The sequence below is a fragment of the Anas acuta genome, chromosome 9 (genome assembly GCF_963932015.1).
Source record: "Anas acuta chromosome 9, bAnaAcu1.1, whole genome shotgun sequence".
NCBI lineage: Eukaryota > Metazoa > Chordata > Aves > Anseriformes > Anatidae > Anas > Anas acuta.
Genome location: NC_088987.1, coordinates 15066615 through 15094559, shown reverse-complemented (window position 1 = coordinate 15094559; position 27945 = coordinate 15066615). Strand labels below are relative to the sequence as shown.

Sequence of the window (27945 nt, the reverse complement as noted above, 5' to 3'; positions counted from 1 at the left end):
GAGGAGAAAGGGTTTCATCATCACTCCCGAGAGCAGACTTATAAAAACTTTGCGCTCACGCTGCCTGGCTCACTCGCGGGCTCGCAGGGTTTTCGGAGCGGGACGGGACACAGCGGGACGGCGCTGGCGAGCGCTCACCGTCTCGGGAGCCTGCACACAGAGCCCAGCTCCTCGGGGAGCCCAGGGAGGCCAGCACACCATGGGAGTCCACCCTGAAGCCAGCAAGTCCCCGGTCAACGTCCCCAAAAGCTCCAGCACCTGCTCCCGCGGTATCTTCTGCAACATCAAGGTAAGGAGCGGTGCTCCAGCGGCGATGCGGGAGGAGGAGGCTGGCCCCAAGAGCAGCCCTGGTGCAAGCTGCTGGTAAAGCAGAGGCTGATTGCAAAGGTGCAGATAATGAATCTCACGTCCTTGGTCCCGAATAATGCCGCGGAGGACCAGGGGCTTGGCATGCCGTGGGCTGTGGGGCTCGCCTGTCGCATCCAGGACACGGTGTGCCGCCGCTTAGGGAATGATTAACCACATCCTGGTGCGAAAGGAAAACACTGCCCTATAATAACGCCGATTCGCTTGAAAAGTTTTGGCGGGGAGAAGAGTGGTTTTGTGAACGGCAGGGCCGGCTGGCACATCCCCAGCAGGGAGGGGGACTTCCCTGCTTTGCCTTGCAGTGTTCGAGGCAGCCAGGAGCAATTTTGGGGTGCACAGCAGGAGAACAGCTGTGGCAGAGGGGGACCCTTTGCCTGGGTGTGCTTCCCACTGGTGTTATCAAACACGGGTGGAGGTTTGCAGCATGCCAGCAGTGCTGTGAGGAAGACTTTGTCCGCGCTTCCCAGCTAAGTGCAGCTTTGGGAAGCTGGGGTGCAAAGCGTCATAGCCCAGGATGGGTTTGTTTTTTATTTGTCGCCAAGTGACAATGCTTTGGGTTCGTGGGCGATCACGCCAGGAGTGCGTTGGCAGCCAGTCCATCCAGTCCCACATCCCCGAAGGTCCCTGCTGCTGTCTCAGCGGGTGACTTGATGGCCCGTTCTGGCTGTGAGCTGCAGGAGGAAGAGCTGGAGATCACTCCAGGTAATAAACAGGATAATGGAGAGCTGCATGTATGGGGGGTGCAGAGGGGACTGGTGAAAAAAGGTGGCCCCAGCCTCCTTCAGGCTGTGCTGGTAATGCCCGTGGCTCAGGTGGGTGAAGCTGTAAAAGCGTTGCTAAACTCAGTGCTTTGTTTAAGGCTGTAAAATTACAAGGATTAAAAAACAAGCAAGCAAACACAACCCGCCACCACCAAACGTAAATTTGTTTCTCCAAGGATGGTTGGTCAGGGGCTGCGTGCAGGACCCCTCAGTGGTGGGTGGCACCGGGGTGTCACGGGCAGGGTGACCCTGCAAGCAGGAGGTGCGTTGTTATATATATATTTTTTTGTTTTTTGTTTTTTGTTTTTTTCTAAATAGAGGGGAATAAACCTCATTTTAATACAGCCCCACGCTGGCACCATGCAGGATATTAAAGGATGGTTGAGGCTCTATCAAAGTACCCTCGCCGACATTGGATGGGTGATGTGTACTGTCTGGGGTGGAGCTGGGACAGCCACCCATGTGACAGGTTCTTGCTTTTAGGAGCAAATGTATATAAAGGGACAGGCAATGCCACCTCCCACCCTTTCCTGACCTGTTCACTCTTCCCATGTTGCAAGTTTTGCTTTAAAAATATATATACACGTTAAAAACACAAACCCTGCTTTGAGGTAGCAAGGCAGGCAGCAGCCTGACTGCAGCCCTCAGCACTCTCAGCCCCCTGAAAAGTGGCAGAAAATAAAAGTGTCGTGACTGAATTTCCAGGTTTGGGAAGCTGTTTTGCTCTGGGTGGGTCCTCGGAGGGCAAGGCATACAGCAAGGGGCTCGTTTGCATGAGGAGCCCTTGGTGCTGCGGATAACACCTTGTAAAGGTTGGTGTCCTGGCTGCGCGTGAGCTGCTGGCAGCCTCCCATCAGAGCCAGCTGCTGGGTGGCATCAACCAGCCCCGGCACCCTCCTGTAGGCGAGGGCAGCTTCTGGCCAGGGCGGTGTTTCCAATACTCCCCAATCCTCCTGTTGTACTGGGCTCCGAGTCTTAGTCCTGCAGCTCACATTCATTCTAGGGGCTTACGTGCCACGTTGTTTTCAAAGTGCCTTCTGCGGGGCTGAGGCTGGAAATAAAAAATGATTTTTTATGTACTTGCTTATTTTCTGTGAAACATCTTGCTGCTCCATGTTCCCGTTGCTCTGGGCTCCTTGTTGTTGCTGGCTCGGTTACTGCAGGCTTTTGGAGGTCAGGAGCAGGATGGTCCCAGGGCCAGGGTTCCGTCTGCTCCATATCCCCTGGCTGGATTAATGCTGCTCATCTCCTCTTTGCTTTGAGCACCCACTGAGGGGAGCTTGAAGCCCTCCAGAAGCTGCCCACTTGTCACCTTGAAGAGAGGAAGCAAAAGTCCCAAAGAGGGGCTGGGAGGCTGCTGCTGAGCCCCTGTCACCCCAGGAAGCCCGGACATCTCCGTGAACCCCTGATGGTGGCAGAGGGGAGGTGATGAGCGAGGGCAGCTGCTTACTTTGAAGCCCCACAGAGCATCCAGGGTTGTGCTGAAGGTGCTGGGACCCGAGGGGTTGCAGTGGCAAATGCAGGATGAGGCCAACCTTTGGTGGCAGCTGGTGGCAATGTAACACCCTGGGGCTCGTGGCCTAGAGGAATGAAACAGGCTGGAAAGGTGGAGGAGACATGGGTGGCTGGTCCTTCTGATACCCGAGCATGGCCATGGATGACCCCAGGCCAGAGCCCCAGCTGCTGTCCCGTTGTCACATCCATGCCCACCTTGCCCTTCTGGACAGCCACCGGCAGGTTTATTGCCGCGGGGTTCCCTATTTGCAGCACCTCATTCCCCTGTCAAACATTCTGGCTTCTTTCCCTTTGCTGTCTCTTTTGTGGTTTTGCACTACTTTAATTGATAGCTAATTGCTTGTATTAGATCCCCAGGGATGTGACAAGGAGAGCTTTACAAACGCCCTGGCACTTAGCTGGGCTGCAGTGGTTTTGGTCAGAGAAAGCAGGCAGGAGGCATCGATCCCACAGACCGTCCAATGTGGGAAGGGAGCCAGGAGGATAACAGGGGGTTATTGCCCCTCGTGTCAGCTGGAAGAAGGCTGTGAGGGGGATTTAAAAGCCCTGGGAACAGATTTAAATTGGGTGCCATAAAGGAGCCCAAGGCAGTGAGCTGCCTCAACAGCGTGTGCACCGAGGGGCTGGGTGCACGTGGCGATGAAGAAGGAGCAGCAGGGTCAGAGGGGCAGGTTGTTTGGGAAAAGGGCTGTGGGACTTTGCTTTAAGGCACTCCACAAAAACACAGCTCGTTGAACATGCCTCTGCTCGAGCAGTCTCAGCATCAACATGCTGGATAAGGGGAGGGAGGTGGGCAGTGTCGGGGGCTGGAGGAGAGGGGATGGCAAGACCAGGAGGGGACTGTGGGGTCCCAGAGGTGCCAAGGCTTCCAAGGACCCCAGGACGAAGGTGATGTGGCCGGAGGGGTGCAATGGCCCGCAGCGAGGTGCTCTGCCCTCTCTGGAGAGGCAGGGTGTCTTCTGCAGAACTGGAAGCCTTGGGGCCTGAGGGCCCAGCAGCTCAGGGCAAGTTTTGCCCTTTTCTTCAAAGGAACTGAAGGAATTTGCTGAGAGGGGTGTATTTCAGAAGCCTGCAGAAATAACGGTCGTGCTCTCATCCTGTTGGAAGAGATTAGGAATTGCTGTATGTTGCTGTTGAAATGTGAGGAAGAAGGGAAGATGCATCAAGCTGTTGGCATTTGGCCCACAGTATGGCTTTAGGTTTGGAGAGGGAAGCATTGAGAGGAGGTGGTTGTTGTGGGTTTGGGCTATGATGAACCAGGAAGATCAGAGGGTATTTCAGCACTGCTGTGCAAGGAGGGATTTGGGCAAATCTTTGTGGCAAAGAAGCAAGCAGAATGAAGGGCAAGTGTGGTGGCAGAGGGAGAAGTACCTGGTGTGGCTGGGGTCTTCAACATTTGTGGCTGATGGTGCTGGCGTCAGAAAGAAAAGGCTGGGCTTCGATGGATCCAAGACTATATTTATGTCTGTTTTTGTTGGGATCAGATCATAAAACGGAAGGACTGCCTGGAAGAACATCAGCAGCAGGATGAGGAAAAAGATGAGGAAGAGCCAGAGGGTAACTCAGGTTGGAAAGGTTAATGGGATCAAGGTCTAGGGACATGCAACAAGCTAATTTTATGAGGGGCGAGGTGGTTCTGTGCCCAAACACAATCAAGGAGTGGTCAGCAAAGATAAGATTATCGCAAGCAAAATGGGAGAGGAGTGTCACTGATAGGGAGCGCGAGGCATGGCCGGGGCTGAGGGTGTGTGAGAGGAGTGTTTGCATACGTTTGTGGGCTGGGGAAGACGGAGCGAATCTGAAGCTATCTTCGGGGAGATCGCGATCGGACTTGACGCAGCACAAAGAGAAGTGAAAGCAAAGGCCCAACCACACGGCTGACCTGCTCCCGTGGTGTGGCTGTGGGAAGAGATCTGCCTACAGACCTGCCCCGCGTTGTGCAAGCAGAAGGGTTTTCTCAGCGGGAGATCAGGAAGGAGCAGAGGCAGCCCGCGCACCTCACATCTGAAGGTCTGCTCTCAGCGACACCCCCAGCCAAAAAGCCCCTTCCCTCCTGCAGCGGGCACCTGCACCAGGAGGCAGGGCTGTGCTCCTCGCCTGCAGCGCTCCCGCTACAGCAGCCAAGCAAAGCCAGGCTTGCGGGGAACCTGCAAGGGCATCGGGACCTGCAGATCCCACACGTGTTCGCTGAAACGAGAGCAAACATTGGCTTTGCACTTGACAGTTTGTGGTTGTAAACCTCAGGTCACTTGGCAGTAGGCAGTCATTATTGCAACTAATAAAGTGGGCAGCAGCCTGCTTTAGACAATCCCGGTTTTATTTGTTTATATTTTGCAAGAGAAATAAAATTTTAGGAGCCAGCTTCTGCCATGGGACCATGCTCCTGGCTGTGAGGTGTTGTGCTAAGACGTGTTCTGCGGCAGGGTAGTTGTTACCCTTAGTAGAAATGTTGCTTTGTAATTTATGTTTCTTTTTTTTTTTTTTAATTACTTTTCCATCTGTCATTGGTGCTTTCTGGTAGAGATGTAGACAGCTGCATATAGGAAAGAGACGTTGAGGAGGGATGTATTTCCCCGCACGTGTCCATGTGTTTTCATTTCCAGCTGTGTTTCTTTTTGAATGAGTGATCGCAGCCACACGACTGCAGGAGAATCATTTAGTGCTACGAGTGTTGATCATAGACAAGCTCTAAAAGAAACAGCAGAGTATTGATCATTTTGGGGATGTTCTTATTACTTCCTAAAGCCTCACATGCATGCACACACTTCTCCCTTTTTTTTTTCCTCTTGTAAGTTTGGGAGAGTAAAGGGGAGGAAGCCTGAAGGCACTTCCCAAGAGGTGGGCAGGTTGGGTTCTCCTGCTTTGGGTTGGGACTTTTAGAGCTCCTCCAACACTTCAGCTGGGAGAAGAGGGTGAATTTCAATACAATGAGGGCAAATTCATGGCCTGAGATTCCCCAAAGTCAGCCTGTTGGTTTTCAGTAGTGTAGGACACTTTCCAATGAAGTCCAAAGATTTTGGTTCAGCTCTCAGGAGCCCCACATACAAGCCCGATAGTACTGCGTAGGCAGAAAGAGCTAACAGAGCGTCCTTACTCCTCGTTCTTTCTAAATATTTACTCTAGCCAGATTCATTGTGCATCTCCCTGCAGCAACTTCTCTTGGCCACGTCATACCTCAGTGTCATCAATCAGCTGAGAGCAGTTTGATGGCCTCTGCAAGGATCTCCGCTGCTTTTTACAGCTCCCCAGGCAGCTGTTGTGGCCGTCTAATAAATTAAGCTCTGGCTCTTTCCATCTATGTCGTTAGTGGCTGTTCGGTACTTACATGAGCAGTGGTGTGAGTGCATGAGAGCAGAGTCAGGAAGAGGAGGTGGCACAGGCTGGAACCTCTGGGGCTGCTTCTGGTGCCCCCAGGGCTCTGTGGGGAGGCCATGAGTGTGGGTCTTCAGTCTTAGGTAATTTAAGAGCAGTAAAAAGCAGCTCAGTTGGCTTTGTTTTGAAATTCATTGCTCCCACTATGGTCTTGTTTCTCCCCAAATTATTCCATCTTCTGGGAGGAAAAGCTCTTCCTTTCATTCCCATTTTACCCTTTGCTTCTTCAGCATTTCTCCAGCTTGTTCCCATTCTTCTCTGGGTTGTGGTTACATCCCTGTCTTGCAGACATGGGCATGGCTGAAGAGGAGAGAGTGGGACCCATTTGTGGGTCCCATTGGACACGGCTGGTTCTTTTTCCTCTCTCCAGCTGGGTTTTCCCCAAGCATTTTGTGGGTGCAGACCCCACCATGGCACATGTTCCCAATGCTCATCGCAGGGTGACCTGTCCCATAGGACGTCCACCTTCCCTGTCTCCAGGCAGGTGAAGAGACTGAAGAACGAGATGAGGGATGACTTTGGGCATGGGTGCCACTGCCGAAGCATGAAGCTGTGGAAGCAGAGCTAGGAATTAACCCTTGAATCAGTCCTCCAGGCAGTGGAGAGGAAGGGGCAGTGCCCATGCCGCACGTAGCAGCATCTTAGAATCATGGAATTATTTAGGTTGGAAAAGACCCTGAAGGTTATCAAGTCCAACCATAAAGTCAAAAGTTCATCAAGTCCACCGTCTTCCTGAACCCTTGTCCCTGCAGAGCAGTGCTGGGCTCCTTCCTGGAGGTGCTGTAGAAGCACTTCACTCCTCTGAAATATCCAGCGGCCAGAATTTCCTGACCTTGCCTTCACTCTGACCTGCGTCCAGCACATGCATGCTGGGCTTATCAAGCACATTTTGTTCTCTCTCTCGCTTAGCCTCTTGCCAAGCATTTTGCTGGCTGCCTTGGTGATGTCCCCCCAAAAAACTCTTGCAAAACAGCCATCTTTCATAACAGGCTTTTTTGAAGTCCAGTCTCAACTTACCTAAGTTAGCGGTTCATTAGGGCCAGTGACAGTGTTAACAGTGCGTTATCTTACATAAACAATAATGGAAAGAGAGTGCCACGAGATAAGAGCCCATGGCTTAGCAGACCCGGTGCATGGTGCAGCACAGTGCAAGTGCAGGCTGCCTACCAGCAGTGCCCCAAAACTGGCTGCTCCTGGGGCACGCATCCAGCCCCAGCAGCCCCAGCCTCCTCCTGTCCCCAGAAGCTCACCTAAAGGGCAGGCTCACCTTACCCCCTGTCTCTGACCAACTCCTTCTTGTCTGCTTTTTGGATATCGGAACAGGTTCAGCATGAGGCTGGTTGAACCAGTCTCTCCTCCCAGAGCCCTGATTTGGGATCGCCCACAGAGCTGGCATGTCCCCGCTTTGAACCTTGGTCCAGACTGTGGTGGGATCATCCCCTCTGCTCCTTGTGATGGCGTGGGTTTGTCTGCCTCATGGAAAAGCCTTGCCCTGGGTGGTGCTGGTCCCGGTGCAGGGAGCAGGGTGTCCGCAAGGCAGACCTCCACCCTGAGGCATTTTCTTCCCTTTTAAATAAAGTGTGTCTTGGAAAGGAGTCAAGTGCCTTGTATAAACAGCCTGGAGTCAGGACCGCTCGGCGCTCTGAAGGAAACGTCAGGATGATGAAGAGGGGGCTCTGTGCACGTGTCCTGGTGTGGGTGGATGCACGCCGCCCTGCGCCCCGGCTGCCTGCAATGGGACCTGCCCGTGGCTCCAGCACAACCAGGCTCTGATGGGAGCTCCGGGGTCACTGCTGTCTTCCTAGGAGTGTCCCCAGCTCCTTCACCTCCCACCACGCCTTCACCTCCCTTCAAAGGACTTTGCTTGGCTCTTTAAACATCCTTCCCTGTGAAGTGTTACGAAAGACGGATGACAGCGGCTCCCTCCCCTGCTGGGGTGCTCGGTGGGTGCATGGGGCCGGGGTGGGACCAGGTCGCTGCTGGGGGAAGCAGCTGTGACCGTGCTGCTGAGCAGCAACATGCGGGGAGATGGATGGGGACGGACTCAGAGCAGTTCTCTGCATCTCCACCAGCACCAGAGGTTTGCTGTTCCCTGCCAGAGCATCTTGGCTAGTACCAAGGCCAGGAGGTGCATGGGCTCCTTTTGGAGAGCGCTGCCACCAGCTGAGGAAGCTCCCTTATCACAGCTATTTGTGCTCAGATTCCTCAAGGTTTGGGCGGTCTACATTTTAGTTGGCACTGAGCCTGCTGAGCGCAGGGAAGGTCTTAGTCTCTCACCACCGGACAGCCAAAGTGCCTCTGGAAGAGGCAAGCTCCAGCCGCATGAGTCCTGGAGCTGTGGCTGTTTTCTTTTGCTCTGGCTGTTTTGGGTGGCAGTCCAACACCAGCTTCTTCACAAACATCAAAAAAAACCTTCATCTACCCTTCCCCTCCTGTCCTCTTGGCTCTCCCCATCCCTCTGCCTCTTCCTGCCTTCCCCCTCTGACTACAGCCTGCCCCATCTCCTGCCCCCATCCTCTTGTGAAGCTCCGTCAGCGTGGCTTCCGCATGGTCCTCTACCTTTGTCTTCTCCTGCCAAGCCCAGCATTTCTTGAGGTCCATCTGCAAGCCCAAGCACATCTCTCTCCCCGACACTTCTCTTCCTTCCATCTGCTCTGGGATCAGGCTGACATTTGCTGCACTAAATTCAGCCGTGGTGATCCACCCTCTTTCCGCCCTGCTGGTAAACAGCTCTGTTTCTGCAGCTAACGCCTTGCGCTGGGAGATCACTGCCTCCAGCTGCTCTGCGTCTTAGGCGGTCCCGGTCCTCCTCTGTTTCCCTAATGCTTCCTCATCCGAATGACTTCAGTAAGGTCTGGCCAGAGCCGCAGGAACAAAAATTAATGTTCTCTGGCAACATGATCCCCTCTCAGCTTCTCTTCCTTGGAGGAGTCACCTCTCTGCTTCAGGCCAGCCGAGCTGCGTTCATCGATTACGCATGAGCCCAGGATTTGGGAAAGGGAAGGTGACAGATTCAGCTGTCACCAGCAGGACCATGTGCTCAGAGGTGTTTTTGGGTGCAGGGTTGGACAGCTGGCAGATTTAGTGTTTGCTTAGCTTCAAGAGCTTGCTTGCTCTCAGCTGTTTCACTTCCATTTTGTCACCTGCCTGGCAGCATTTCCCACGTCGTGCCCCACGTTGCCACTTTGCGACTTTTTGTCATGGCAGAGTCCCAGATGGGGACCTTGTCCTCCCCTGCGCAGCTGCTGCAGTGCCAGCCATGCATGTGGTGCATCCTTGTGTCTACTGACACCCTGCCAAGATGTTGATGGAGAGCTTGGCCTCGTTCTTATGACCCCTTGTCCCTCTTTTTGCATTCATCATATCTACTTTTGTGTGGTCTCCAGGTTATTTACAATGTTTTCTCCTTCCCCTTCATCTCTGCCTTCAGGTTCTCTCCTGATTCTTATGCTTTTGGATGCCCAGCTCTGTCTTCTGCCTGGTGCCATCCCACCTTGCAGAAGCTTCCCAAGAAGCCACATCCTTGCTGTAAGGACACGGAAAAGTGGACAATTTAATTTTTATTTTTTTTTCTGTGCCGGACTTCATGTGATGAATCCGGGCTCCTGGCTGCTACCGCCATTTCAAATAAATAGTAATAAGGAGTAATGCCGGTCCCCTAGCCAAGGACATAAGGAATTTGTCAGCACTGCAGTACCTTTGATCCCCCCATCCATCATCTTGGGCTTCCCGACATTATCTTTGTGGGACACACTTCCGGTGTTCAGCAAATATTTGATTTCCTGTGAATTTAACTAAAAAGACCTTTTCCCTTTTTTTCAAAAATGATTTTAAAATACTTTTGGCACCATGCAGACACATTCCATTCCAAGAAAAATAAAAGAAAACTGTTCCAACTAAATATAGATCAAAAGACACTTGTGAGCTGCCTCTTGCATCCCCGGCCGAGAACGCTTTCCTCTCTGCGGCCACCCCGGCTCGTTGCACCGTGCTCCTGCCCCATAAATCCGCGTATTCCCTCTTCTGCTCTTGGGATGCTCTGTGTCCATCTGGCTTGGTTTCTGGCCTGACTGAGAGACCACCTCGAGGGAAAGGTGCTGTTTTTAGAACACTGCAGAGGGCTTCCAGCAGTGAGAAGACGTGGTGCATATTTCACCTTCTCCCTGCGGGGTTTTCAAAGTCTTGCACCACCATTTTCCTGCCAACACCCTTTGGAGCAGGCTCTGCCGATTTGCTTTGCAGCTGAGTGGATCCGAGGGTGGATGGGAGAGGCTGGGGCTCAGGTAGGTGAAAGCAGTGCGGCTCCGTTTCGCAGGCAGGTCTTCCTCCTGGGCTCACCATCACACAGCTCGGGCATCGCATCCTTCCTCTGCCAAGGGCTGCTGTGGTGCCAGTAATCATGAATATTGGCAGCAATGGAGCAGAGGAAAGAAAAAGAGGGCTCCTCGCCCTCTCTTCTGAACACCCGGTTACTCATTTGGCAAAGCTAATGAGTTAGGTATATGGATTCGTTGTGTGCTGGAGGTGCAGCTGTGCCAGCTAGCTTGGGTCCATGTGTGTGTGACTCTGAAATCCCTCGGGTGGGACGTGCTCACTGCATCAGCTGGGCAGCCAATGGGTACTGACTGGGATACTCTTTTTTTGCCCGCAGGTATTTGTGTTGTGCCATGGCCTTCTGCAGCTCTCCCAGCTCCTCTACAGTGCCAACTTCAAGAGCAGCCTCACCACCATCGAGAAGCGCTTTGGGCTCTCCAGTCTCTCTTCAGGTTTCATCTCCAGCTTGCATGAGGTAACTGGATTAGGTGCTTGTGCAGGGGCCTCACAGCGTGTCCAGAACAGGGGAACTTCCCAGGATAGGGCCTTGGGGTTGTTAACATCCAGTGTTTCCTTGGCTGTGCCTACACGTGCTGGATGAAACAGCTGTTGCTGTGTACCTGAACACCTCTTCTTGCTTTGCTTCTGCTCTCTCCAAGAGCCACCCCGTTTCTCCAGGGCTCCCAGCTCCTGACAGCCCTGTGGCAAAGGACTGTCTTTCACTGGCATCATGCTGTTGCTGAGCTGGCCTCAGTCTGAACTGTGGCCAAGGTGCTTCTGAGCTTCTTATGAAGCTTCAGGGTGGCGAGAGCCCTGATTTAAACCTGACATTTGATGAGTAGTCACTCCATGACAAGATCTTTAGGCAGTTCTGGATGCACAGGGGGATACACAACCCTTTGAGGTATATGCCATAAGAATATACACCTTCTGCTGTGCAAAATTGCCACCTGTCTGCTCTGTCAAGGCATGGAGACATACCGGGTATCATCTGAGGGCAGGGGGAGAGCCCAGCTCAGGACAAAGTGACACCTGAGCTGTTTTGGCAAGGCTCTAGAAGGGCACTGGTATGTGTGGACACAAATGCCTGAATGGAGGAGTTTCTCCCAGGCACTAACCACTTACTCCTCTGGAAAAGGTTTTCTGGTTCCTAGTGTCATGAGTTGTATCCCGTCTGGTAGCTCTTCAAGGCTAGCTAGGAAAAGACCTGCTGGGAGAGACTTGGTTGGTGCAATTATGCCCTGCAGAGTATCCCACCCCTCACCGCAATGATGCATCAGTAACCCTTGTGCTCCTTATCCAAGTTACTTAAACTTATTTGACTTTATGCCTGGAGATGTAATATCAAAACAAAAACCCTGCATGCCTTGGACTATTATCCTTTCTCATTTAGTCTGCAGCAATTCCAAGAACAAAAACCACAGAGACAAACAAGGGAGCCTATGTAAACATGCGTAAAAAGGATATTTAGACATTCACCAGGGTTAAAATGTTTAGCTTGTCCCAAGTTGACAAAAAGCCATGTAATGGCAATTTTTTTGGTGTTCATCTTCTTATCTGAATGCTGCAGTTCATATACAGAATAGACTGCGTGTTTTCTTATCTTTTAGCTGATCAAGGAGGATGGGACTGTAGATAATGTCTGCAGTTGCGAATGCCCAGTGTCACAAACATTTGCAATGAGCTGTACTTTGTGGCTTGGCTTGTGTCCTCTGAGAATCATGGAAATGAAGGCAATGCACTTTGTTTCTTTCTTGGATTTGGGGGAATCATTAGTTTATGCCACATCTTATGGGGTGGGAAGCACATGTGGGTGCTGAACAACGCCCAGGCCAGATCACGGGCAGGTTGTGAAGCAGTCTGTGATTGCAAGGGATACACACAGGCTACCAGAGACAAGGAGTTGTCCTGCTGGCTTTTGATAAGAAGACAGCAGTGAATTGTTATGAATACGCAGGGTGAAGCTGAGGGTTGCCCCATTCCTACTCTCGTGGGGGTCACAATTACCACAACTGGTAAGCAATTATGTGAGCTCTCCACCCACCTGGACATGGTCATGGGGGGGCCAGGTACAGAGCAGGGCTTGACCTTCTCTGTGGGATCTTCTAACCACCTCCTCATCTCACTGTGCTCTTTCCAGATTGGCAATGTGGTCCTCATCATCTTTGTCAGCTATTTTGGCAGCCGAGTTCACCGCCCGCGGGTGATCGGAGCTGGGGGGCTGCTGCTGGCGCTGGGAGCGTTCCTGGTGACCCTTCCCCATTTCCTCTCGGATCCCTACGAATACACCACCATTAGCACCGGTAAGTGCCCGTGCCCTTCCATGGGGAGGGGGATATCAGGAGAAAACAAAGCTGAGGAGCTTCCCCAGCTTCAGCTGTGGCCAACTGTGTAGTGCAGCAGAGAGGGTGAGCTGGGGAGGCCTCTCCTTACAGAAGCACACAGAGTACAGGCATCAACCAAGGGCCAACATTGCTCCTGGGTCTTGGAGTAGAGATGTACAATGCCTCCTCCTCCTCCAGGGCACTCCAGTGCTGTGCTCTGCCAGGTTTCATGCGACCCGCTCAGAGGCCCTGCTCCTCTGCTCCTTGTTTCTTCCCAACAAGTCTGATAGATGTGTAGGACATCTGAAGTGCTGAGTTGTCTGAGGGCCCACAACCTCGCAAGACCAAAATACGAAGCACAAACACTGGATGTAGCAATCTGTTGCATCATGCTGGGTGGTGACTACATTTCGAACCTGCCCTTCTTACCTGCAAGAGCCAAAAAAAGGCAATCAGTGAAGAGGCAACCTTTAATGCAAGTGAAGGTGCCCACCTCTATCACCCACTTCATCTTTTACCTTCACCTCAGCCTCCGCAAGGCTCTGTGGTTGCTGAGTCTTGCCTTTCTGGGAGCCTGCCCCATCACAAATCCATCTCCAGTGGCTCTGGGCTGGGTTTCCCGTGCCTCCTCCAAAAGCGTGGTATCCACCCCACACAGAACTTAAACACAGTGTTTGGAGGGAAAGGCTTAAGGCAGAGTTTTACTATTTTACGCCCAACTTCAGTATAGTTTTTCAACTCCTTCTGAATGTGATAATTACATGTGGGATCCCTTCTGCCTCTTCTGAACATGTTGTTTGAGCCACAGTTCCAGGTTATGAGTGTTTTGGTCATTGTGAAGTACCCAAATTCTCCAAAGATGCTCCTGAAGGCCTCCAGAGGGAGGCATCTCCCTGCCTGAGTCTGTGGGCTGTCCACAGGCTGCCAAGGCCCGCTCCCTCTCAAGGAGAGCCCCCAGACAGGCGTCATGGACATGCCACCCCCAGGAACATTTGTAAGGAGCCTCTGCATTGAGTAAGAGAAGTGTATCTTTATCAGTGTGGACACTATAAAATAGTTAGACTGGAATACTAATTATTTACCTTGTTTAATACGGTGTTTTTACCATACTTCTCTCCTGGCTATGCTCACCCTCCTCTTTCCAGATCTCTAAGTGTGTCACATCCCTGGTTTCTGCATGGGTGCTGGTGTCCTCCCAGCCTGCTCCTGAGCGTGCTGGAAACAGGTTTGCTCTCTGTAGCATCAGAAGAGGTCCAACCACAGCTCTGAAGCTGCAGGGCTTGCTGGTGGTGACGGCATCATCACTAATGACTGCCCAAAGAGCCAGGGAGAGAGTGTGAAAGTGGTGATGAGCAGAGGTGGGGCAGCAGACAGGGGCAGGAGCCCTGGGATGCGGGCGATGATGGGTCTTCTGTTTATGTCCCCTGTGACTGCAGAAAAATTGCTTCCCTTCTGGTTTCTGAGGGGCAATAGTGCATTTCCTGGGGATGCCCAGAGGTTCTGCAGTGCCTTGAGGTTTCCTGAAAGCTGAGCTGGGTTTGTACCAGAAGTCTCAGTCACATCGGGCTTATCTGCTCCAGACAATAATAGCTACGGCATGTGGTCAGCCTTCACGTGCTTCGAGGGCAGAGGAATTTATCTGGCTGACACAAAGGCTTGAAAGAGCAGTGCTGATGTGTGTGCATCCTGGTTCTTGCCTGCAATCAGGGAGGCTGCTCCCGGTGCCTTGAGGAGGGTGGAGACCCCCATGAAGTTGTCAGGGTCTGGCTTTGAACAGACGTAGGCTGCTCCTGAGCACTGGGAACAACGGAGGTTGGGTGGGCAAGGTGTCCTGCTTGGGGTGCCACCCCACGGCGCATTGCTCCTGGTCCCATGAGGGAGCAAAGACCATCAACACTGACAAACCAGTCCTGGATTAGGTTTGTCCTCATTAAACTTCTGCAGCTCTCGCTGCTGCTGCAGTAAAATCTTTATTAGCTGAAGAGGCTCCTTCTGTCTGGCAGCACAGACCCTTCTGACAGCGCGGCTTTGAATGAACTCACACCAGGATTTTTGTGGTGACCTACTATTAGGAATGTGCCACCGCACTATGCCAGTGAAAACCCCTAATCACCTGGCAAATATTTGTTTCCCTTTTGTTTCTGCTTGCTCAGAAGTGTAGAAAATCCAGAGTTATTATATTAATGAGAAAGATGTGATAGAAATGTTGAAACAATTACAAACAATAATAAACCCGAATGGGAAGAGCTAACATGAGAAGAGCAGGGATTACTCTGTTTGCTCTACAACACCGTCAGTTTGCATGCAAAACAGGTTTTTCCATCAGTGAATATTTATACTTTCCCACCGACTCCAACACTGTCGGTCCAAGGGCTTTTGTCACTTGGCTGAGCCCAGCATTGCTGTGGCTTTGATGAAGAGCTTTTTATCCTCCGCTGACAGCTTGACTGTGACTCACTGGAGCTGGGCTGCAGGGCCGACCTTTCTCCTCCACAGTTGCAGCAGACAAGAGAAATGACTTTGCTTCCTTCTTTTCTTATCAGCCTGCCCTCGAGTCTGATAAAAATCACAGCTGGTCTCTTTGCTTCCCTGAGCTGAGTGCCCCAAAGGATGGGGAAGGGAGAGATAAGTGCTAACTAAAGGGGTTGATCCATCCAAACCCCAACAGACAACAACGTGTCTCCTCCTGTCAGGCCACACAGTACCCGAGCAAGGGCAAAAACAGCTGTGCAGAAGAGGAATTAGGGATTTAGGGTCAGCCTGAGCGGGTTCCTTCACCCTGTCCCCCTGCAGCTGTGGTGATGCAGGGGTTGGAGAAGGCAGGATGCATGCCCAGCTTTGTAATGTTCATCCCTTTCCATTCCAGGTAACAAGACCAAGGTCCAGGCTGAGCTCTGCTATGCAGAGAACAAGTTTGTGTGCCCAAATGCCACCCAGGATCCCCAGAAGGAGGCCAGCAGTGTGTGGGCAATGATGGTCGTTGCCCAGCTGTTGGCTGGAATCGGGACGGTTCCCATCCAGCCCTTTGGGATATCCTACGTCGATGATTTTGCAGAAGCAAACAATTCCCCGCTGTATGTTGGTAAGTGGAAGGGGCATTGCTCTTACATCACTCTGCTTCACAGAATCACAGAATCAGTGGGGTTGGAAGGGACCTCTGGAGATCACCTGGTCCAACCCCCCTGCAAAGCAGGATCACCTAGAGCACATTGTGCAGGATGGCATCCAGGCGGGTTTTGAATATCTCCAGAGAAGGAGACTCCACAACCTCTCTGGGCAACCTGTTCCCGTCCACTGTCACCCTCACAGCAAAGTGCCCCCTTATATTGAGCTGGAACCTCCTGCACTTCAGTTTGTGCCTGTTGCCTCTTGTCCTGTCACTGGGCGCAACAGAAAATAAATGGTTCCATCCTCTCTACACCCTCCCTCAGATATTTTTATACACTGGGGAGGCCTCCCCTCAGTCTTCTCTTTTCCAGGCTAAACAGGCCCATTTCTCCCAGCCTGTTCTCACATGACAGGAGCTCCAGTCCTCTAACCATCTTTGTAGCCCTCCTCTAAACTCACGCCAGTAGTTCCATGTCCCTCTTGTACTGGAGAGCCCAGAACAGGACACAATCCTCCAGGTTTCCTTAAGGCCCTAGAGCTGAGCTGGAGAGGTGCTCATCTGGAGCACCTGTGGCCTCCGGGGCAGAGGCTGAGCACCCAGTGGGACTCTGATGAGCTCAGTCTCCATGAAGGTGCTGGGCTGCCTCTCCCCTTGTTAGTCAGTTACTCCCTTTATGGTTATATTTATGGTGTGAGCGTGAGGAAGCCGAAGAATCGGGGCAAGGTGAAGATCGTGCTTTAACCAGAGGTATGACAGCCTGCAGGAGCAAATTAACACAGGTTTTGCAGCAATGTTGACATTTTTGCTATGGAATTGGCCACGAGTCCCTGTCCAGTGCAGGCTCCCCAGCTCAGGAGGGCTTCTGATCACAAAGAGATAGGTGCTGGCTTCCATGTTAAACTGCATTTTTTTTCCCTGTGAATGCCAGAGCCCAGCTGGGGCTGGTGTGTCTACGTGAGATTTGAGCTTAGTTCACAAGTTTATTTAAAAACTTGATTCCTCCCGGTGATGAACAATGTCCTTAAAGCAGCCAAAGGTGTCAGAGTGATTTAGGAATCAAAAGCGGATGTTCCAAAATAAGGTAAGCACTTAAGGAGAAGGAAAAGCCTTTGGGAATAGACTCCCAAGGACTGGCTTCAGACAAGTGCTCAAGGGCTTGGCAGGGTCTCCAGACCCACCCAGGCATGCTTTGCTTCAGGCTCCTGCTGGATAGGGCTGCCGCACCACGTACGAGCTCTGGAGCAAGTTTCCCATGCAGGCATTAGTTGCTTCTTGCGACTCAAATATAGAAATTTGTACTGGCAAAATGAGTTTTTTTCTTTGTCCCTTTTTCTTGCTAAGTGTCTCAGAAAAAGCCTTGGTAGTAAGAAAGGACAGTCAGAGTTCCCATTTGTAGGTGGTGTGTCCTTGCTGAGGACCACAAAACCCTTTTTTGTCTGCTCAGCACCTGCCAGGTGACATTTCCACGAAAGATCTGGCACACTGAGCTCACACGGGGCTCAAGTTAGCAGTCACACAACGCTGGGACTCCTCTGAAGTCCTGGCTGCCATCTCTTCCCGTGGATGAAGACAAGAGACTTGGTTCCTAGCGTACTGCAGCACAATGCATCCCTGTCTTGGAGAACGGGGCTGGCTTGGTCTTGACTGCATAGGTGGTCAGTTTAGGCCCATAGGAACATCCATGATGAGGGGTATGGCTACTGTGCATCTAGGTTGCCTCAGAACAATATAAATATTTGTTTTTTTTATGTTTTTTATGTTTTAGGTCCCAGTGTCTTCCCATGAAAGGGGGGAACGTTAATTATGTGTGAGGTTAAATTCTTCTCTAAAGATCCTACCCTTAAACAACTGGGTTTATGCTATAGGAAAAAATGAGCTGCGTTGCCTATTTGGGGAAAAAAAAAAATAAAAATAAATAAAGTTAAAACTAGGAGCACAGCCTGAGGCACAGCAATGGGACTAGGTGCTTTCTAGGTGCTTTCATACCCAACATGCTCATAAGCCCCAGACCAGCAAAATGCACAGAAATGGTCACCGTGTCTCAGGCAAATCGTCTCCTTTTGAATCAAGGAATTTATTCCAGGAAGAAAAACTGAATACTTTCATTCTGAAGACTTTAAAAGGAAATATTTTGACCTTTTGGGATGGGTTTAACTTATCTGTTTTTTGAGCAGAAATAGTTCAGCAGAACCAAGGGTGATTTTCTGCTCTTTCTGCTCTTCCTGAATCAACATATTTTACCTCCCCTGATGTTTTGACCAAACATTTTTGCTCATTTCTAAAAGGCTGAGATGATGGCTTTGCTTCCTGGCCCTTCTGTGGAAGATGAAGGTCTCCATCACCTGTGAAGCTCAGCGGACATTTTATGAACTTTTTATGGATATTTCACAGGAGGACAGAGCCTTATTTGCAGTGCAGCTACTGTTACCTCCTCACTCTCTGCTCCTTTTTTCAGCCATCCTCTTTGCCATTGCGGTGTTCGGCCCTGCTTTTGGATACCTGTTGGGGTCTGTGGTGCTGCGGCTCTTCGTGGATATTGGAAGAGTTGACATAGGTGAGTATTTACCAAGTAGGGGTGGTTTTCCTAAAAGCCCTCTGTGAATCAGAAGTCTGCTGTGAGAGAACCGGTGGCAGGAGCGCATGCCTTGCTCTGGTGACCCACAAAACCTGCTTTCCTGCAAAGCCCTGACCTCGAATAGACCCCCCGAAGTGCACTTCTCTGCTCCATCTCCCCATGAGAAAGGCTACAGCTGGACCTGAGGTCACCACTGGAGCAGTGCCCTTCAGTGAGGGCATCTCAATGTCCATCTCACCGCGATGGTCATTGCCTCCCACCGCTCCCATGCTGAGGAAGAGCCGCACTGCCCCGGCACAATGCTGTGAAGGAGCAGGAACATCTGAGGCAGCCAGTGAGGGAGAAGACAAGCATGGGGCAGCCACTGCCCTGCGTGTGCATGGGAAGGCTCGAATCTGCTCAGCCTCCTCCCCACCGCCCGTCACCAACATCCACAGAGATGGGACCAGGTCAGCGCCACCGGAGGGTTTATTTTCTTTATCTGCGACGTGTGCTTGTTATTCCTGGTAACTTAATCACTAAAGAATTCTCCCCAGCTCCACCATTAATGTGGCTTTTCCTGTGTTCCTCTGAGAGATCAGAGCCTGCCTGACATTTTTGTCTGGTGCCTGATAAGAATAATAAATGAGCCTGAAGCAGGAAACGGCAAAAAGCCTTGGCTTGCTCCCTGCGGCGGCAGACGGATTTAGCATCCCGTGCCCAGTCGCTCCGTGATGACGTCCAGTCCCGGAGCGGATCGGTGCCGTTTGGGGAAGCAGGGTGATTGTTTCGGTGGGGCGTTGGACCCTTCGTGCCACACCCGGCACTATTCCTGACGGTTGTTCCTCTCCCACCTGCGATGTGCTGACGATGGGGAGATGTGCTCGCCACGCCAAGCCAAGCAATCCTTCGCCCTCCTGCCAGCAGTGCTGGCCCAGCAGGATGATGTCCGCAACGGGGATGGAACGGTGTTTGTCTCCTCCTTTTTCCGGACAAAGGGTGTGAGCACCCGGAGTTTTGTCCACTCGGAAACCAGTATCATTAAAAATGCTCCTCTGCCAGCACAGGGCTCTGCATGTAGAGAGTTACCAAGCCTGGAACAATGGGAGAGGAGATGATTCCAGGAAAGCAGCTATGCCCTTTCCCGGTCCCCGTCTCGCCTGGGCAGCCCCAGCAGATAACGTGCTCTAAACCCAACCGTGTACCCGGGCAGAGGAGGATGGAGCCAGGGCCCCATAATCACCAGCTGGCTGGAATGCCTGAACCTGTGCCATCAGTGTGCTTCGATGCTGACTACGCGCATCCTGTGGGCACTGGGAAGGCTCCGCGTTGTTTAGGTGGGGGCCGGTGAGGTTGGCTTCTGGCTGGGGGAAGAGAAGGAAGTCAACCACAGTCGACCATGGAGTGGAGGGACCCGCACCCAGGGCTCATCTTGCTACGAGAGCTGGCGCAAGCTCTCACCTCCCTCCATTTGCCACACCAGCAGGGAGACCCTTGGGGTGCACCCACATGTCTTTGTGCTCCACCGATCCATATTTGCATGGGCATGGGTATTTGCCTCTTTCGCCATTGGGCACGCAGAGGCAGAGCTCTGATGATCAGTCTTTGTGTCTTGCAGCAACGGTGGCCTTGACACCGAAAGACCAGCGGTGGATCGGGGCCTGGTGGCTGGGGCTGCTGATCTCCTCCGGCTGCTTGGTGCTTACATCCATTCCCTACTTCTTTTTCCCTCGGTACATGCTGAAAGGAGAGGTAAGACCCCACCCTGGGTCTGGGCGATGTCTTCTCAGGGTTCCTGCATGCAGCCCACCTTGGTAGGGCCCTGTTCTCGGTGACTTGGCCCTCCTGGATTGTCTGACCTGCTTCTCCCCCTGCCTGCTGGCAATGGCCAGATCTCAACACCCCACTGCAACACATTCTGCGAGGTCACTCTCACTGTTTGAAACATGGGCTTTTTTCTTTGAAAAAAATTGTGGCAGAGAAAAGTTTCCCATTAAAACAAATAAAAAAGGCAGAAAGCTATCGAAACATTCCACTTCAGTGTTTTCAAAGCCAAGCCCCACTAGTTAAGCCTCAAAAAATAGTGTTTGGCGTTTTTTTATTTTTTTTTTATTTTTTTTTTTTTTTTTGAACTTGTGTAATCATCAGTTCTTTAAAGGTCAAAATGAAACCCCAAATATTTCAAGATTACAGTCTGAGGACCCATCAGACTAGAACTGGCCTGTCTCCAACTTCCATTTCCAGACTTTTTGCAGAATTTAAGAAGTGATATCTTCCCTTTCATCAGGCTTCAAAGCTTTCCATGCTCTTAAATATCCCCAAGCGTTTGTCTTGCTGCTCTACTCAAGGGCTGCAGTGATTTTTGGAGGTAACTCACTCCTTTGCTGCAATGGGCAGGAAAACTATTGGTCTCAGCAGTGGGTCAAAGGCGTCTGTGATGGACTCTGCTGCTCCCTGGCCTCACTGCACACTGGGACAGCACTCACCAGGCACCTGTGCTCCTCTCTCAAGGCAGGATGCTCTTCTCTCCCCTCCCAGGACCCCAACTCGGAGGCTGGCATGCTGAGGAAGATGGAGAAGAGGGGGCTCGAAGAAACCTCCCTGCTGGAATTTATAAAAAGTAAAGTGTTGGCACTTAGAGGCGAGGGTGAATGGGCAGAGTCCACCACATCGCATTTTCACGCTTATCTCCTCTGCGCTGGGTGGAGATGCCAGCTCAGGCACCTCCAGGGTTGCAGAGTCCTTCCCTAAGGACTACTGGGGGTTGGACACTGCCTCCTCCTTGCTAAAAGTCACCAGCACTGAGGGACCATTTAATGACTTTTCTTAGGTCCATAACAACTTCTTTACAGCTGAATTCACCCCTTCTCTCCCTCCCTAGCCACTGCAGTCATGTTCTGCGACTGTCAGCTCCCTCTTCTCTGTTTCCCTGAGCTTTGATGGATGGCAGCCAGGGCTGTCCTGGCTGGGCAGGGGGACACAATCCCTGCTCTTTCGTCTGCTTGCACCACCCAGGGATACGGCTCCTGCTTCAGAAAAATAAATGCACTGGGGCTGCTAAGTGCTCAGGGGCTTGTGGGTTTGGAAAGCATGGCAGGAAGGGCCATAGGCAGAGCTGGCCCTCATCCTCCCATCTCAGGGCAGTCTGGCTGTGGTCCTGCAAGTTGCCTGGCCAAATTGGTGTCTCCCCTTCAATTTTCTCATGTCCTTACACATCCCCTGTTTAGCCCACTGGGAATAGTCTGAAGGTGGGATATTTGGCAGTATGAATTGCTGATATCAGTACCACATTGCTAAAATACATTTTTCTTGCTGTTTCCCTGCAGGATTCCCAAAGGTCTTCCTCAAGCTGCTCCTCAACCCCCTCTTCATCCTCCTCGTGCTTGCTCAGTGCAGCTTCTCCTCGGTCATCGCGGGTCTCGCCACCTTCCTCAACAAGTTCCTCGAGAAGCAGTACGGCGCCACCTCCTCATATGCCAACTTTCTCATAGGTGAGCAGGGGCTGGATACTTTCATTCACTTGCTCCCGAGGGTCAGAACTGCTCTCGTTGGAAATGTGCAGCCCTGCTACACAGTTGAAGCAGGTCTGGATCACTCTGATGCTGAAAGAAGCTAGCAAAAAGCAAGCAATTTCACACCGAAGTTTGATCTTGCATCTTCATACTCCTGAGGATGCAGTGTCTCATAGGTGTCAACAGCCCTGGGATTGAGTCTGTCCTGGATAACAGTGGAGTCTGTGGATTCTGCCAACCACCATGAGCTCCTCAGAGCCACCACTTCCACCCCTTGCCAGCAGAGAGGAGCTTGGCAGGCAGGACCCCTGGCTGATGCCTTTATTCCTCTGCAGGAGCTGTGAACCTGCCAGCAGCAGCACTCGGGATGCTCTTAGGAGGAATCGTCATGAAACGCTTTGCCTTCTCCCTCCGAGCCATCCCCCGGTTCTCTGTGGTGGTGCTCGTTTTCTCCATCCTCATCTGCCTGCCCATTTTCTTCATGGGCTGCTCCACGGTGCACATCGATGGCATCTACCCCTCCAGGTATCGCAGGGTTGTTTCCAGCTCTGTATTCCTCCCTTCTCCAGCTCTTGACCTGATTATCTGGGTGGGGGGGGAGGGTGTACATGTAGATGGAGGCCAAAAGGTGGTAAACATCACCTCCTCCTGGATCCTGCTGCCTGGAGCAGATCTAAGCACTATACAGCACAGAAAGGAGGCATTTATTCCTGAGTGTTCTGTACCAAACAAACAGGGTATATTTTTTCATTCTAACCCTGTATTTCTAGGGGGAAATTAGGAGTGTCAGTGACCATGTCCACAAGGAGCACGCTCCGTTCCAGCTAGACATCACCTTTCTGCTTGGCTGGGTGGAAACTTCTGGCTGTCACCACATCTTTTTACTTACTGAAACAACATTTAGATTCCAGCCCGGGCTTGCTGTCAAGTACATTGTACACAGGCCGTTTCCCAATGCACTGCCAGCATATCAGCAAGGGGCTTTCAGACATGTTTCCCTTTGCCAGTGATAAGCCTCCTGCCTCACAGTATGGTGGAGAGGTGAGGGACAAGGTAGTTCCTGCACTTCAACCCTTGCGCACTTAAAAACCACTCAAATAACCACAGTGAAGAAAAAAACAAAAACAAACAAACAAACAAAAAAACGAAAAACAAACAAACAAAAAAAACAACAACAGTGTTCTGCAAACAAACTCACACATGAACTGCAAGTTTCTATTTTGTGCTGAGGTGTGTGCTGTTAATACCTGTATAACAGCATGCATACTGCTAATTAACAGTACACTGGCATATACAGTTAATTCAGGAGCATATGAAAACCCACCAAGGCACTGGCATGCCAGCTTCTTGTGAGAGAGCAAGGCTTTGGACCCTCAGTTCAGAATCAGGTGCTACATGTGCTAAATTTTGGAAGGCACCTTAGCCTCACAGCACTCACCTCTTGCTGCCAGCATCAGCCCCGCTGGGACACACCAGTGCTTATGGGGTTTGCAGGTGGAATGGGGAGCCGGCGGAGGGGCTTGCAGGAAAAGAGGAGGCAGGAATAAGGCAGGGATTTATCTCACATTTACAGCCAGGGTCCTTAGCTCACAGACCTAGCTCAACCCTTGCTTTTTCTGCAGTCCTGTGTACCACATGGGATGGGAGAGATGAGGCTGTAGGGTTTGGGGAGCTTGAGGTGGATCCTTCCACCTCTAGCAGCTCCTGAGATTGCAGAGATGCTGGTATCTACACAGGGAGAGTCAGTCCACGAGTGGCACGGGGCTGCTTGGGAAAGCCTGTGATGGAGTTGTCCGTGCTCCCTCTTGCAGCAGCTGCCTTGTGCTGACTGGAAAGGAGCTAGGAACACAAAACTGTTGCCTAACACACCCGAGGGGGTTGTCTCCTTGGTCGTCACATCCAAGCAGACCCGTCCTTCTCATCAGGGACTTTGCTAGAGGCTCACTTCCTGACAACAGCTGGGTTCTCCACTTCTCATAGTCCCAGCTTTGACATCCCCCCCGCTTCTCCTTCTGCAACACCTGCAAGAGTCCAGTTCAGCATGCAGGCTGCTCTGACTGCTTGTAGCTGTGGCCTCATATTACGGCAGAAACTCCCCCCCTTGCAACAGCAGCAATGCTTAGGCATGAAGCCCCCTCTCCCCTTGAGCTCCAGCTCGCTGGGAGTTAGGTATCTATGCCCACCATCCCCAAGGAAGGGTCAGGCAGACCGCGCTGCTCCAGCAGATGAAACCCCTTGGGCAGGGAGGCAAGACAGAACAGATAATTCAGTTTGTCCTCTTGCCTTTCACACTGTCATCAGGTTTGTTTGGAAGTGAGCCTGCTTCCAGTTGCTGTCTGGATGGCGTTTCCAGCTGAGGCTCCTTGCACATCTGTTTGCGTGGTTTTGGATGAAGCCCAGAAAACATTTCTCCAGGCATTTGCTGATTAGTTTTCAGCTGGGAAAAAAAAAAAAGAGAGAGAGAGAGAGAGAGAGAGAGAGAAAGTGTGTGAGCACTTGTTTGCAGACATAACATAATTATGGACTGCTAAGTTCGCTGTACACTGCAGAGGTACCTGCAGGGGATCAGGATCTGGCACAAGGCCAGCCTGCTGCTGGCAGCATCCCAGCGCACATAGGAACAGGGAAACTAGCTAACGCTAGTAAGAGGTCTGAGAAGATACTTTCTTGTTTTGTTTTGTTTTGTTTTGTTTTGTTTTTCCTCCTGTCCTATTTCTTCATTTTATTTATTTTTATTTATTTTCTCCTCTTTGGCAGAACATCGAGTTCCCAGCCACAGGTTAAGGCGCCGAGTGGGTGCCACTGCTCCGAGCACATCTTTCACCCGGTGTGCGGAGAAAACAACGTGGAGTACATCTCACCCTGCTTCGCTGGCTGCACCAACAGCAGCACTAATTCCTCTGCTCCCAAACAGGTGGTGAGTAGTGGGATGGGAGCATGGCCCCCAAGCCAAGCCATTGTGTCCATGCCAAGATCCAGAGTGTTTCCAGGTTTTGGTTTTGGCAAGGTGGAGTGCACTTTGCTTGCTGGTCACAGCAGAGGCTGCTGCAATGCTGTAGGAACTTGGACGTAGTAATGTGGTAGAGCTGTTTGGAGGGAGATCTGTGTCTACCTGGAGGGCTGGACTCCTGAAAAGGTGTGATGGAGGAGACCAAGTTCCCTTTGGCTGGTAAAGGGCTGGCTGGAGAGCATGAGCATGCCATTTTCCCAACAATTTAACATTCTGAACAAGTCGCCCATAAAACACCTCTAAGTAGAGCAAGAACTCCAGTGCCTTCAGGCATCTGATGCTCACGCCGAGCATTCCTCAGTGCTCAGTTGTGCCAGCTTTCCCATTGAGCCCTGTTTAGGGAATGGCTGGAAAGCCCTGGCAGTCTGCTGGGACAAATGGGAAATGGTGGCACGTCCCCTTGCAGGAGGCTGGGACGCTCAGCAGGATGCTGTGGCCATGCCTTAAAATCAAAGCTGGTGCTCTCACCGCTCTTATGCAAAGTGACGCGGCCTGGTGCATTGCTTGACTTTGGGAGTTTTATGTGTTTTTGTTGTTTTTCTTAAAATGTTTCCAACAGACCTACAGGAACTGTTCCCAGATCTCTGCCGGGAATGGGTTTTCCTCCGCCAAGACCGGCTCCTGTCCCCTCAGTTGCTCCCACATGCTCCTTCCTGCCATCTTCCTCATCTCCTTCGCCGCCCTGGTAGCCTGCCTGTCCCACAACCCCCTCTACATGATGGTTTTACGGTGAGCAATGGACAGGGGGGCCTGCAGAGTAATACGTTTGAGCTGTGTAAAGGTCTGAGAAGGAGAAGGGTGCTTTCTCACCAACTGACCAAGTTTTGCAGGTTTCTGTGCTCATCAGAAACTTGCCCATGAGGGTCTGCAAGAAGTAGGATCCCCCTTGTTTTAGTGCTTTGAGTGCTACTGCAGAGAGACCCCCCCACTCTCCTCCACCACCCTTGGAAATCAGGGCAATTTCCTAAAAATCAGTGTTTACTATTTCAGCAAGGCTGTTCCTTGAGTTTGATGTACTGGGAGAACCAAGCAGAGCATTCCTTAAAAACAAAACATTGTGTTTTATCACCTTCTTGACTTTTCAACCCAACCCCTCCTCCCTGGTGCAAGCTCATCCCACCACTCCAGGGTGCCTCTGCTTCCCCTCCCCAGATGGAGGAACTGAGGAGGAACTGGCTTCACAGCTAAACCTGGCAGTGAAACCAGGAGAGCTGAGCCACCACTGCCACCAGCTCTGACCTCCTGTGGCTTCTCCCCTGCAGGGTGGTGAACCAGGAGGAGAAGTCATTTGCCATCGGCGTTCAGTTCTTGCTAATGAGGCTGCTAGGTGAGTGTCCATCTCCTAATGAGGCTGAGGGAGGGCAGCAAGGTGCTCAGAGGCTTGCTGGAGCCCCAGGAGGTGTTGAATCTCCTCGGGGACAGTGAGTAAAGCACACAAGCAGGCAGCCTGACTCGGTCCCCTCCTCTCCAAAGCTTGGCTGCCGGCTCCAGCCATGTTTGGTGCCCTCATCGACTCCTCCTGCATCTACTGGCAGAAACAGTGCTCTCAGCGCCGCTTCTGCGCCTACTACAACAACGACTTCCTCCGCAACAGGTACCTGTCCCCAGCCCCAGTACCTGAGGCTGCCATGGGACGGTCCCTCAAGCTGGCACAGCTGGGGGGCCACCTCCAGATAGGACATGTCCATCCTCTTCTCTTAACAGATACCTGGGGCTGCAGGTGGGGTACAAAGTGGTGGGCACTGTGCTCCTCGCCCTCATCGGCTGGAAAGTGAAGAGGAGCAAGGAGTACAATGTACAGGAGAAGGCAGCGGGACTGGTGTAGCCTGCCCAAGGACTGACTCTGCACCTCCCATCCTCACCACAACTACCTTGTCTTTTGGGGAGTTTTGGTGGTATTTTTTTGTTGTTTTGTAAGGGAGCAACTTCACGATAGCAGCTCTGAACTCCTCTCGCGACACACACAGCAGCCGGTGACCAGCCCGTGGCAATGGCATCTCTGTGCTCCCGGCAAGGGCTGGTCCTCGCCAGTCCCATTTTGGCTGCCCACCTGGGACACATCATGAAACAGCTCCTCCCAGGCTCTTGATCCAAGTCTCACCCATCGCTTCAGGCTCCCCAGGGAGCAGGAGGTAGATGGGACTGGAGCGCAGCCCTATCCTGTATACCCAGAGATGCCAGCAGTGGTCCTGGCCCTGCTCCACTGTGACTTTTCCAGCCAGGGGATTCCCCCTGGCAAGGACAGGAGCAGGGTGAACGGTTGCCAAGTCCTGGGGGCTTCCCTGTCTGCCCCTGCCCACCCCTCTTGCACAGGTCAGCGTGGACGCGCACAGGCATTGTGAAAAGCCATCAGTTGCGGTCTACTACAGAACATTTTGGGGTGGGTTTGGTTATTGTGTTGTGTTTTGTTTGGTTTGTTTTTTTAATAAAGGTCACTTTTCCAACTGCAGTGGTTTGTTGATCGCCCCCCACCCTGCCCAGAGCCATCCCCAGCGGCAGGCAAGGGATGGCCCTCAGCTCCTGAAAAGATGATGGGATGGGTCTGGGACTTGGTGAGGGGGACTTGCAGTGGAGCCAGGAAAGGGGATGAAGCTGGGAGAGGAAATGGAGCTGGGATGGGAAAATGGAGCTGGGCATGGGAGATGGAGCCACCATGGGGGATGGAGCTGGGCTGGAAGCGGGGAAGCTGCCTTTGGTCATGAGGCTGCCACAGGGAAGGGGCAAGTAGAGATGGAGCCATGCTAGGGGCTTCAGCACAGTAGGGAGCCTTGGGGGATATTCAATCCCTGCTGCATGAGATCAAGGAAGGGCACTCCTGGGCTTTACTGCTGCCAGACCACATGAACTTGTCACACATGCAAAACAAAATCGTTTGTTTGTTTGTTTCCCGGTGCATAAAAAGATCTACTGGTTTGAGATGAAGGGAAGACACAGGGTGGGAAGGAAAGCTTCCCAAACTGCTGTCCAGGCATGACAGGGTGGTTCCTACTGCTCCCGACATGATGGAGGCATGAGGGATGGCTTTGATTTGAGAGCAGGCTGTGTTAAACCACACATTTGCTGCACGAATGACTGCAGGCAGTTGCGTTATAAAGGGAACACCAAACA

General features: G+C 51.9%; 1 protein-coding gene across 1 annotated transcript; it reads left to right on the top strand.

The window, feature by feature from the left end:
- Positions 1-15: 15 nt before the first annotated feature.
- Positions 16-27286, top strand: SLCO2A1 (solute carrier organic anion transporter family member 2A1). The gene is made up of 14 exons (XM_068692024.1): positions 16-289; positions 10666-10803; positions 12469-12631; positions 15519-15734; positions 18217-18315; positions 19934-20067; positions 20854-20935; positions 21642-21806; positions 22163-22352; positions 24585-24744; positions 25397-25566; positions 26100-26164; positions 26311-26431; positions 26542-27286. Exons 1-14 carry the CDS (start codon positions 200-202, stop codon positions 26660-26662), a joined length of 1914 nt encoding a protein of 637 aa, XP_068548125.1. The 5' UTR covers positions 16-199; the 3' UTR covers positions 26663-27286.
- The last annotated feature ends 659 nt before the right edge of the window (positions 27287-27945 follow it).

Bases quoted from the DNA above. Each gene is read 5' to 3' on its own strand.
- SLCO2A1 (XM_068692024.1), top strand. From the start codon at position 200: ATGGGAGTCCACCCTGAAGCCAGCAAGTCCCCGGTCAACGTCCCCAAA. The intron at 12,632-15,518 runs GTAAGTGCCCGT...TTTCCATTCCAG, and splicing joins ATACACCACCATTAGCACCG to GTAACAAGACCAAGGTCCAG. The intron at 15,735-18,216 runs GTAAGTGGAAGG...TCCTTTTTTCAG, and splicing joins CAATTCCCCGCTGTATGTTG to CCATCCTCTTTGCCATTGCG.